Source organism: Arachis ipaensis, chromosome B05 (genome assembly GCF_000816755.2).
Source record: "Arachis ipaensis cultivar K30076 chromosome B05, Araip1.1, whole genome shotgun sequence".
Classification (NCBI taxonomy): domain Eukaryota; kingdom Viridiplantae; phylum Streptophyta; class Magnoliopsida; order Fabales; family Fabaceae; genus Arachis; species Arachis ipaensis.
Window position 1 is genome coordinate 134,464,226 of NC_029789.2, and position 11,779 is coordinate 134,476,004.

The following is an 11,779-nucleotide window of genomic DNA, read 5'->3' on the forward strand; positions in this document are numbered from 1 at the left end:
ATAATTACACATAAATTTTTACCAAAGATTAAAAAACATGAGAAGTTTACTTTTTTTTTTTGTTTAAATTTTTTCAAAAATGCCAAAGAAGATTTGGGAGATTAGGAGTCGTTAATATTTTAAAAAATTACATAAATACTCACATTAAAAAATAAATTAATTACAAATTGATTTTTATCAATTATTATGGTTAGAATATTAATTTTAGTTAAATTTAAGCGACTCGGGTTAGTAATATAATTAGTGATTAGATAAAAAAATAACCAATTAAAATTTAACATGTCGTAAAAGATAAATTATATATGAATTAAAAGAGGATAAAGATAGACTAAAAATCATCTAATTATTTAGTCATCAAATCTAAAATTCTAAGCTTGAATTAAATTAAATTAAGTGCAGTTTAGTTTTGAACCAAAAAAAAAAAGAAAAAGAAAGACAAGACAAAATCCAGGATCTACAATAACAAAAACATGGTTTTGGTTTGCTTTTGTAACTACATAAAAAATTTTAGCCGAACGTTAAACGGAACACCTCTCTCTCTCTCTCTCTCTCTCTCTCTCTCTCTCTCTCAAAGCCTCTGTTTCTAACTCTGTTGCTACATTCTAACACCCTTTCTCTCCATTCTGCAAATTCACATCTTCTTCTTCTTCTTCTTCTTCTTCTTCTTCTTCAATTTCCAACCGCTATCAAAATAACCACTCCCCCAACGCACACAATTCCCACACTGAAAACAAATAAAACCGAAGAAAAAGCCATAACTTTATCACACACCAATCAAAAGCTCGAAGAGAATTCAGTGAAGAAGCTCAAAATACAACCACACACGCATCAAACCAATCAACACACTGTCAGAACGATTATCAAGAGCAAAAGGGGTCGTCATCAATATTGTTCTGCCATGGGTATGGTACCTGAGAGATCAAAGCCACTTCACAACTTCTCCTTGCCATGCTTGAAATGGGGTTCTCAAAAGTTCCTAAGATGTGTCAACGCTCCCTCCAACATCACCATCAACAACGATAACAATAACCCTTCTCAACCTTCTTCTTCTTCCCCTGATCGCAGATCCTCACGCCTCCAACCCAAACCCCAAATCAACCAAATTGAGCCTTCTAGACTCCCCAAGAGAAAATCCAACCAAAACTTTGATGGGGTACCAGGGAAGAAGCTCAAAGTTTCGAACTTTGAGGATGGAGGGGGAGGAGCAGGAGGAGGAGGAGAAGAAGGTGGTGGTGCAAATGGTGATGGTGGTGGTGTTTCTAATAGGCCTTGGAATTTGAGGACAAGGAGAGCTGCTTGCAAGGCACCACCGTCACCATCACCATCACCACAAGCACAAGCACTGATAACACAAACAGCATCAGCACCACATGATGAAGAGCGCAATAAGTTATTTGATGTTGGTGGTTCTTCTTATTTTCAAGTGAAGGATAAGAAAGTGGTGATGATGAATGAGAGAGCCAAGTTCTCAGTTTCTCTCTCCAAGGAAGAGGTTGAACAAGATTTCTGGGGATTGGTTGGGACTAGGCCTCCTAGAAGACCTAAGAAGAGGCCTAGAATTGTTCAGAGGCAATTGGATGTAAGTAGTGAAATACTATCATGTTATGATATGGAAATTGAAATGATTTTCTTTGATTTAAATTTTCACTTTTTCTTTTTGTGCTGTGAGTTATGAGAAAAATTGATGAAAATTCTTGTTGCTGGTGTTTTGCATAAGTAATCGGATGCCTTATGTATACTAATTGCATTGTCCTTTTGCTGTTTGAAAAATGCATTGCAGACACTATTTCCGGGGTTGTGGCTGACTGAGGTTAATGCAGATTGCTACAAAGTGGCTGAAGTTCCTGAATGAGGTAAGTTTAGTCATTGCTTTTACGGCAGCTGTGTGAATTTCAGTTGGATCACTAACTAGATTTTATGATCAATGGTTATGCAGGGAGGACATGATGGCGAAACGGGACTCCGGATGTCCCAAATGCCATTCTTGCTGACTTCTTACACCTTGTGACATAAATAATGGTAATTGGTAACCTACCAAGTCAAAACCATCTATGTAAAAAGGTTGTTTTCAATAATCCTGAAAGTTTTTAATTTTGCTGTTCATTATCTGAATGTAGTAACTTGTAGATTCTATTGATGAACAATGTTACCTTCTTCTTCAATTTGCCATCAAATTATAGGATCCCACTGTAGTAGTTTTTACCTTTACTATTGCTCTCAGTACATAGTAAGAGTAACTAATAAAGCTTCTGGCTTTCCTCAAAATTTGGAGTCATCGATTTGCTGCTTATCCGTGGCAAACAAATTTGATCTTCTCCATAGCAGAAATGTGAATAAGGTGATAAGCTATACTGAACTAGAAATATGCTTCAGGAAGCTAATAACAAGATCAGAATTTGTTTAGTTCAATTTCGATATGGTACTGAGAAGTTATATTTTATACGGCACTAATTTTTACCAGGTTTGAAGATGGAAAAATTGGCATATACGGATAGCTTAACATGTACTAGTGACTTTTGGTTACACACATTAATATGGTTAATGCATTCTTCTTTGTAATAGAAGAAAATAGAAATAGAGAATGCAAGGTTTTGATCAATTGTTAATCAAAACTCATCTACTTTTGTTACTAAATTTTCCATTCTACACATGGAACCTGGCATAGAAGCTTGCCAAACAAAGGTCCTAGAATTATCGAGTTAAAGAAGTGCTGCAATTTCTAATGGTTACATGGTTGACTTTTTTTAACTTAGAAAGCAATGGATTTGAGCCATTGTTGAAGTTGGATAAGGAAGCCATTTCTGTGAGAGACAAGATCACCAGTTGTTCCAAGAAGGAACAGGTAAAAACTCGCAATCTGTTTTCCTCTCAGCTACTGCATTACCATTGAAGATCTTCCTGCTCTGAGCCATTGCCATAAGCCAATATTTCATTTCACGCATTATTGTTTATTGCATGTGATACACAGGAAAACAAATCTGTTGAGTGCAAGCAATATGATGGATGATTAAGGGTTCTTTTTTTTTTCTTTTTGTGTATAAAGTGGAAATTATCAATAATTTCCCTTTTAATTTCTCTGAGCTTCAGAAATCCTGCTAGGTGGTGGAGTTTATCCGAATTGTCATTGCAGGTGAAACAGTTTTTCTTTTTTGCTTTGGTCAAAATCACAGGTATCCTATTCCTCCGGCCGAGGCAATCCTGCTCGAGTCAGGTAGGCCCACTCGCCACTCCGATGGAGAATCTCTCCCTTCCGAGTTTTAACTCGGTTGCGTAAGGCATACCCATAGGACTTGAATCCAAGTATCCAAGTCCTTTTGGAAACAGTTAATGCTTGTTGAAGTGGCACTTCTATCTGTTGCTGTGATCATAACTTGTTGAAACTCTTGTGTCATTTCATGTTAGCATATGATTACTTAAGACAGATGCTGTGCTTTACAAGTATGCATACATCTTGCTATTTAGCAATTCAAGTACTTTCTAGTGATGAAAGTTCTTGAGTAGCTCTAAAAGATCTCAATTCTCAAGTAATTTCTGAAGGAATTGGACAGTTGAACGTTTTGTATTGGATGGCATGGTTCTTGAACATCATCTGTTTTGTGCTGAGGAATTGAATCAATGGCTATCTAAAATATTGGATCATGTAAAAACTATGAAACTGTTTGTTTATGTACTACATTTTTTTTTTCTCTCTAACCCAGAGTCCCTCATAGAGTGAGTATACGAAGTAGGGCTGGAGGTGACTCAGGCAAGCTCAATAGCTAGCTCGAACTCGACTCGTTAATAGCTCGATAAGCTGAATTCGTGAGTTGGTGAGCCAAGGTTGAGCTCGGAATTGAGCTCATAAATTAAATGAGCCGAACTTGAGATTGGATAAACTCAGCTCATTAGCTCATTAGCTCGTGAGCTGGTTCGATTATATATATAGTTAAATTGTTCAGAATAGAAGAGACACATTTATATATTAATGTTCTCAATTATTTAAAATTTTATAGTCATTTTTTATATATAATTTTGATATATGACATAAATATAAATTTATAATTCATAGATAAACAATATATAAAATTAAATTTTTGTAATATTTTTTGATATATATGTTATAATTTATTGATATAGAATTATAGATTATGTTTATGTTATTTGGGTCAGTTCGTGAGTTTTCGGCGAATCAAGCTTGAACTTAAGAAATGGACTCGATTGTTAATGAGCTAAACTATGAGTAAGTTCAATTTTTCTGAGTCGAACTTAAACTTGGTCTAACTCAGCTCATTTCTAATCCTAATACTAAGGATATAAATTTTTTTTGTAGGTAAAAAAAAATTTATTTAAGCTTTCAATATATTGAATAAATCTAAAAAAGATTTCCATTAACATTCATTAAGGCACTAGCCGTCAAAAGTCAAAACCGAAATTGTATTATCAAGAAAAATGAGAATTATTCCTTTGGTTCTTCATTTTTTATTTCTTATCATAAACATGGGTGAGTTTTAGCTTGCACTGTTGCACATGGCAGGATTCAGTGCTGTACGCGTGACAAATTTTGGTGGTGTAGCAAAAAATTCCTTGCTTTATTACCGGAGAACTTGTTTATGGGTTTAGGGAGAAATTGTTTGTTCTACCACATGAGGTTTATTTCGAAAATAACAAAAATTTGTATTAGATATTGGGCCAATAAAAAATCAGCATAAAATTTTTTTAGAAAGGGTATTGGGCCTTCTATTGTTAACAACCCATAATTAGTTGTTTTAGAAGGCCATATGCTACAAGTATCCAAGGCCCCATTTAAAATGAAAAAGAAGCCTCTAGATCCATTAGTTTGACATGGTAAATGAAGAATTTAATTTTGATAAGGCAGATTTACACATATATCTAATTAGGTAGCGCTACATCAGTAAAAATAAATATTTTTTACATTAATTGCGTGAATGGTCGTCCAAAAAACATATGTGATTGTACGACTGTGTAAAATGCTTTACACTGTTAGTATATCAAAATTGAACTCGATAAAAGAAATATTACTATTTTTTTTAAATGAAATAGGTAACGATCCATAAAAAAAAAAAAGTAGGTAACGATAGAAATTAAGATAAATAAATTTTTAATTGAATTGAATTAAAACTATATTTTGATTTATAAAAACCAAAATGATTCAAAAAATCTAAGATTTTGTTTCTTTTCAATTTCGGTATGCGTAATTTTTGTTTTTTGTTTTTCTGTTATGACTCCTTTTATTAATAGGCCAAGAAATAATAATAATAATAATAATAGTTCCCACTACTTCTATCTATAATAAATACGGTGTTAAATAATTTTATTTTATAGATAAAAAATAATGTTAGTGTTCATACATCGGTTCGAGCTATAAAGGACCGAGTTGGCCGACCTCTTAGAAGGTTGGCCCATTACCGACCTCTTCACAAAGAGTTTGGCCGAATCAACATAAGAGGCATGAACAGGCTCAAACGAAGGGACACAGCCCAATCTAAAGGCAGTCAAAGCCTAGAAAGATAAATGTGGTTCCTCGTAAAGATAAGATAACTTCACTAAAAGATAAGATAAAATAACTAACTTATCTAAGAAGGTCAGCCAACACTACTATAAATACACTGGAGCACCTATGTATAACATATACTCTGATCTACACTAAAACCCTGCTTAAAGTCCATGCTAACTTAAGCATCGGAGTCTCTTGCAGGTACCACCACCCTTCAGTGACGAAGGATCAGCAGCATCTCCAGCTCCACCAGTTCCACCAGGTCAGACACAACAGCTTCGGCCACCAGATCCCACATGGTCGGACACGACAGCTCTGGCCACCAGATCCAACCAGGTCGGACACGACAGCTCCATCCACCACAGCAGATCTCATCCGAGATCGACCTTCAGTTTCAGGCAACCCTCGAAACATTGGCGCCGTTGCCGGGGATCCTGGAAGTCATCCCATCACCATGGCGGACGAGCATGACAATGACCACAACTCTGGTTTGGTGGACAGAACGCCAAACAAAAACACGGACGCCACCTCCAAAGACACACCTCAAAACGGGGGAGATAAGAAACCCCCAAAAGCAAAAATTTTGGAAGCTATCTGTGAGCAACAGAATCGCCTTAAACAGCTGGAACAAGAAATTGAACATCAACGAGAAGCCGAAAGAGACCTTCGGAGAGAAACAAGACGACATCGAAAGCTAGAGGACAAGCTCTTAAAGCTCGAAGCCGATCTCAAAACCAAGACCGCTCGATCCAGTCATGAAGATAGCCCCCACAAAGATCAAGACCCATTCACCAAAGAGATCATGAAAGCTAAAGTCCCAAAGGACTTCAAAGCTCCCGACATGACCCTGTACGACGGCATATCAGATCCAAGCCATCACCTCAGCAATTTCAGAAGCAGAATGTATCTCACTAATGCCTCGGACGCTATTCGATGCAAAGCCTTCCCGACTACCCTAACGAAGACAACAATAAAGTAGTTTGACAGTTTGCCTCCAAAATCCATCACAAGTTTTGACGACCTTGCTAAAAAGTTCCTCGCCAGGTTCTTCATCCAGAAGGATAAAGCCAAACACGCTCCAAGCTTGCTGGGAATTAAACAAGGAGATCGGAAAAGCCTTCGCAGCTACATGAAAAGATTCAACAAAGCATGCCTTGACATACAAAGTCTTCCAACAGAAGCGGCCATCATGGGACTCATCAATGGCCTAAGAAAAGGACCTTTCAGCCACTCAATATCTAAGAAGTACCCAACATCTCTTAACGAGGTTCAAGAAAGGGCAGAAAAATATATCAATATGGAGGAGAACTCCCGATTGGGAGACAGCTCAAAAACCGGATTCTCCTAACCCACCACGGGACAAGGGTAAAGAGTCCAAAAAAAAACCCACTGAGAAGCCTAGAAAATACCACAATTACACCCCTCTTCGGGTGTCTCTTGTGGATGTTTACCGAGAAATATGCAACACTGGGAAGATCCCACCACCTCGCCCAATCAACAACAAAAAAGGGGGAAGTCAGAATACTGCGAGTACCACCGAATCTACGGACATCCTACTAACGAGTGTTTCGACCTAAAGAATGTCATAGAGAAATTGGCAAGAGAAGGGCGATTAGATCGGTACTTAGCTAATAAAGCGGCTGAACCAAGAAAAAGAAGAAGGGACGAAGAGGTCGGACGAGTTGAACGTCCACCCCCTGACAGACAGGTTCATATGATAAATGGAGGATTCGCAGGAGGAGGGATATCTAAATCATCTCGCAAAAGACACCTCAAAGAGGTATATTAAGGAAGGGAGAGAGGTTTGAATAGGACAACGGAGTGCGAACAAGCCTTCCGAGATTTTAAAAATTCTTGGGGCAACTACCCATTCTTACCCGACCACGGGAAGGTGAAAAACTCATATTATACCTCGCAGTGGGAAGTCGGGCAATAGCCTCAACGCTAGTCAGAGAAGATGAAAGTGAGCAACAACCCGTCTATTTTATCATCAAGGCTCTACAAGGGGCCAAATTAAACTATCAAAAGATAGAAAAGTTTGCCTACGCCCTCATACTCACTTCTCGACGACTCCGCCTATACTTTCAAGCTCACACTATCAGAGTTCGGAATAACCAGCCCATAAAAGGCATCCTACAGAAAACAGACTTAGCTGGAAGAACCCTACAGTGGGCAGTCAAGTTATCCGAATTCGATCTTCAGCCCGGACAGCCATCAAATCACAGTATCTGGCCGACTTCATTGCAGAGTACACTGACACCCCGGGAACTCCCACAAAATGGAATCTCTACGTGGACGACTCTTCAAACAAAACCGGGAATGTCGCAGGTGTAATTATAGAAAGCGATCAGGAAACCCAAATCGAGCTAAATAACCAAGCTGAATACGAGGCACTACTGGCTGGTTTAAGGCTGGCTAAGGAGGTAGGTGTTCAAAAGCTTACCGTGTTCAGTAATTCACAAGTAGTCACCTCACAAATAGAAGGGAGCTACCAAGCTAAGGATCCCACCATAAAAAAATACCTGGACAAAACCAGAGAACAGCTCGGACAATTTGGGGGATATGAGGTCCGATATATACCTCGGGAACAGAATGCCCGAGCTGATGCACTTTCAAAACTAGCCACCACCAACAACTCGGACAATTCGGGGGATATGAGGTCCGACATATACCTCGGAAACAGAATGCCCGAGCTGATGCACTTTCAAAACTAGCCACCACCAACAGCTCGGACAATTCGGAGGATATGAGGTCCGACATATACCTTGAGAATAGAATGCCCGAGCTGATGCACTTTCAAAACTAGCCAGCACCAAACCAGGGGACAATAATAGAAGCCTCATCCAAAAAATACTGCAAAATCTATCAATCTCGGAGGAAGAAAAGGTCCTAACCATATCAGGTCAGGGTCGTTCCCCCGGAGTCAAGGAAGGAAAATAAACCCTCTCCTCAAGGTCCGACGACACCAACTCATGATTCTTCTCCTCATCCCTATCCCTACAAATTCTATGGAACCTCCGAAGTCGTACACAGTACTCAGGAACACACATTAAAACTATGGACTCCAGCCAGTCAGACATGCCATCCGGGATCTTAGTAGACATCTCAGCAATATTTTTGCGGGAAGACATAGGTCAAATATTCCTACAGTAAGAAAAAGAAAAATGGGATTACTACCAAACAACTCGGGCAAATAAAGAAACAACTCAGACAATAACAGTAAATAATCAAGTGTCAGATACAGCAGTAAAAGGAAAACTCCAGGACTCACACGAAAGTCTAGGGGCACCCTTTGGAGGCAACAACAGGGCAAAAACACAAAGAAGAGAAGTCGAAAATCTATACCCAAATAGTCCGAACACCTCTCAAACAAAAGGTCAAAACAAAAGCTAGAACTTTTGTACAAAAGGAGTCAGGCAACGATGAAAAGAAACAGGAAAAGCAACAAACCCTAAGCAAAGCACACATTCTTCTCAAAGGCGAACGACAAAAGAAAGTCACAACAAACGATCAAAGACGCAAACTTTTTTGCAGAAAGAACCAAAGTTCTTCAGAGAGAAAGCATGCACAGTTGTTGAAAGTAAAAAAAGAGAGAGAAAAGAACGACTAACCTGTAGAAAAGAAGATGAGAAATGGCTCAAATCAAGAACAACGAAGATACCAACTCCCAAACTCAAAAGGAAGAGCTCGACCTACTTCCAGAAGTCCGAGAAAGAGCTCGGATTAGAGAGGAAGCACTAAAGCGTCGAATGGACCTAAGGTCGGTCAGGAGAAGGGAAGCTAGCAGCCAACTGGAAAGGACCATACCAAATTGTTCAAAAGTACTGGGGAAAGGTCACCACAAAGTGTCCGACCTCGAGGGACGAGAGATACCAAGGTCATGGCATGCCTACAATCTAAGAAGGGTGCCAGGCCGAGATCTAAAAATATTACCCGACCTAGAAGGGTAAGCACTAACATGTACACACTCTTATTCATATCTTCATTTTATTGTTTAAAAGTTTGCAGATTTTCTAAAAAGTTTTCTACCAAGACGCATTAATCTGAGCTTAAGAATTCATCGCCCGATTACGACAAGGTCGGCTAGGTGAAAACCAAATTCACCGCCCAATCACGACAAGGCCGGCAAGATGAAAGCGATAAAAATAGATTAATGCAAGAAGTTATAAAAAGTAATCCATAAAAAGTGGCCTGACGAGGTCTGACTAAAAATGGACTACTAAAAATAACTTAGCTACAGACCGACAGGAGAAGTCAGACCAAAACAATCAAAGCGACAAAGTTATAAAATGTAATCCATGAAAAGTGGCCTGACGAGGTCTGACTAAAAATGGACTACTAAAAATAACTTAAGAAGGACCGACAAAGAAGAAGTCGGACCAAAATGACCAACGCAAAAAGTTATAAAAAGTAATCCATGAAAAGTGGCCTGACGAGGTCTGACTAAAAATGGATTACTAAAAATAACTTAAGAAGAATCGACAAAAGAAGTCGGACCAACGAAAAGTGTGCGCTAAAAGGGAAACAGCTCTGCCCAAAAAGCCACGACTCCACGACAAGGCTATCAAAATTGTTCATACTGACTAAAAAGTGTTCTACGAGAACACTAAAAAGTTGTCAGACAAGTTTGCTCCAAGGACCACCCGACCAAGCAGAAAGTGGACAAAACCAAAAGTGATCAAAAAGAGGTCGGACAACAAAGTACCAACACTCTATAAAGATCCACAAAAGGGACAAAGACATCTCGCAACGGCCAGAGGAAGACCAGGAATGCTTTGCTGAAAGGTACGGAGTCTTGAAAAAAAGACACTACTTAAAAGGCAAAAGCACAAATCAAAACGGCGCTAAAAAGTCATCCAAAAAAATTATAAAAAGGTTCTCCATTGGAACACTACCTAAAAAGTTGTTGGATTATGACTAAAAAGCCCGAGCAGTGAAGACAAACAAGTCGGAAGAAGGCTGAAAAGACCTCTCAACAAACTAAAAAGGGCAATACCAGACTCGCACAAAGGAGAAACTACTCAAGATCGACCAAAGTCAGGATGCTTGAGCACAACTTCCCCAAAAATATTGAAGCTCTGAAAGCACGACCTCATGGAAAGATCGAACTCAAGCAGGGGCACTGTTCATACATCGGTTCGAGCAATAAAGGACCGGGTTGGCCGACCTCTTAGAAGGTTGGCCTATGACCGACCTCTTGGAAGGTTGGCCCATTACCGATCTCTTCACAAAGAGTTCGGCCGAATCAACATAAGAGGCCTAAACAGGCCCAAACGAAGGGACACAACCCAATCTAAAGGCAGCCAAAGCCTAGAAAGATAAAGGCGATTTCCCGTAAAGATAAGATGACTTCACTAAAAGATAAGATAAGATAACTAACTTATCTTATCTAAGAAGGTCAGCCAACACTACTATAAATACACTGGAGCACCCAGGTATAACATATACTCTGATCTACACTAAAAACCTGCTTAAAGCCCATGCTAACTTAAGCATCGGAGTCTCTTGCAGGTACCACCACCCTCCGGTGACGAAGGATTAGCAGCATCTCCAGCTCCACCAGTTCCACCAGGTCGGACACGACAGCTCCAGCCACCAGATCCAACAAGTCAGACACGACAGCTCCGGCCACCACAGCAGATCTCATCCGAGATCGACCTTCAGTTTCAGGTAACCCTCGAAACAGTTAACTTTATTGTGCCTTTCTATTTTTTCCAAAGGCAGTGGAGTTATTTTATTTTAATTGAAAGAAAATACTTTTATCCAGAATTCAGGACTACACAAAAGAAAAAAAACGGGGTTCTCCCTTTTTATGCTTAAACATTAGTGAAGCACAGTAAGAAAGGAAATTAAAAGAAAGCAAAGTTGAAATTAAGTTGAGGCTTCAGTGGGTAAGTTAAGAAGTTCCTGATTCAGCTTGATAGCAATTACCAAAAGTTTCTCAAGATTCATAAATTGGTGTTTAAACACCCTCCTACATCTCTCTTTCCATATATGCTAGGCAATAATCAAAGTAAAACGAGCAATATATATAATATACATTAATTAAAATCAATAATTAAGATTATTAGAACTCCAATATTCTAAGTATATTTAAAAACTTCTCTGATGATTATACTAAATATCCAGACACTTACTTGTATCAGAAGTTAGAGGTGAATGCTTCACCTTTTTCTATCAGGCTAAAATGGTGACTTTTAATATGTACCTGTAATATTTTTTTGTTATTAAATATTTTTGTTTGTCAATCAATAATAGTTTAAAAATAATAAAAAATTAGTCTAA

General features: G+C 38.7%; 1 protein-coding gene across 4 annotated transcripts; it reads left to right on the forward strand.

Moving 5' to 3' along the window:
* Positions 493 to 3,639, forward strand: LOC107644284. Of its 4 annotated transcripts, XR_002347360.1 has the most exons (5): positions 493 to 1,579; positions 1,781 to 1,853; positions 1,937 to 2,338; positions 2,754 to 2,842; positions 2,969 to 3,639. XR_002347360.1 is itself a non-coding variant. In XM_016348120.2 (3 exons), exons 1-2 carry the CDS (start codon positions 899 to 901, stop codon positions 1,850 to 1,852), a joined length of 753 nt encoding a protein of 250 aa, XP_016203606.1. In that variant the 5' UTR covers positions 493 to 898; the 3' UTR covers position 1,853; positions 1,937 to 3,639. The 4 variants fall into 4 exon arrangements, 1 of the variants encoding a protein (XP_016203606.1); XR_001621291.2 differs by having other exon boundaries at positions 1,937 to 2,842; XR_001621292.2 differs by having other exon boundaries at positions 2,754 to 3,639.

What these genes read in the sequence shown, in the direction of transcription:
- LOC107644284 (XM_016348120.2), top strand. Translation starts at nt 899, where the DNA reads ATGGGTATGGTACCTGAGAGATCAAAGCCACTTCACAACTTCTCCTTG. An exon ending in TTGTTCAGAGGCAATTGGAT is followed by an intron (nt 1,580 to 1,780) that starts GTAAGTAGTGAA and finishes AATGCATTGCAG; the next exon opens with ACACTATTTCCGGGGTTGTG.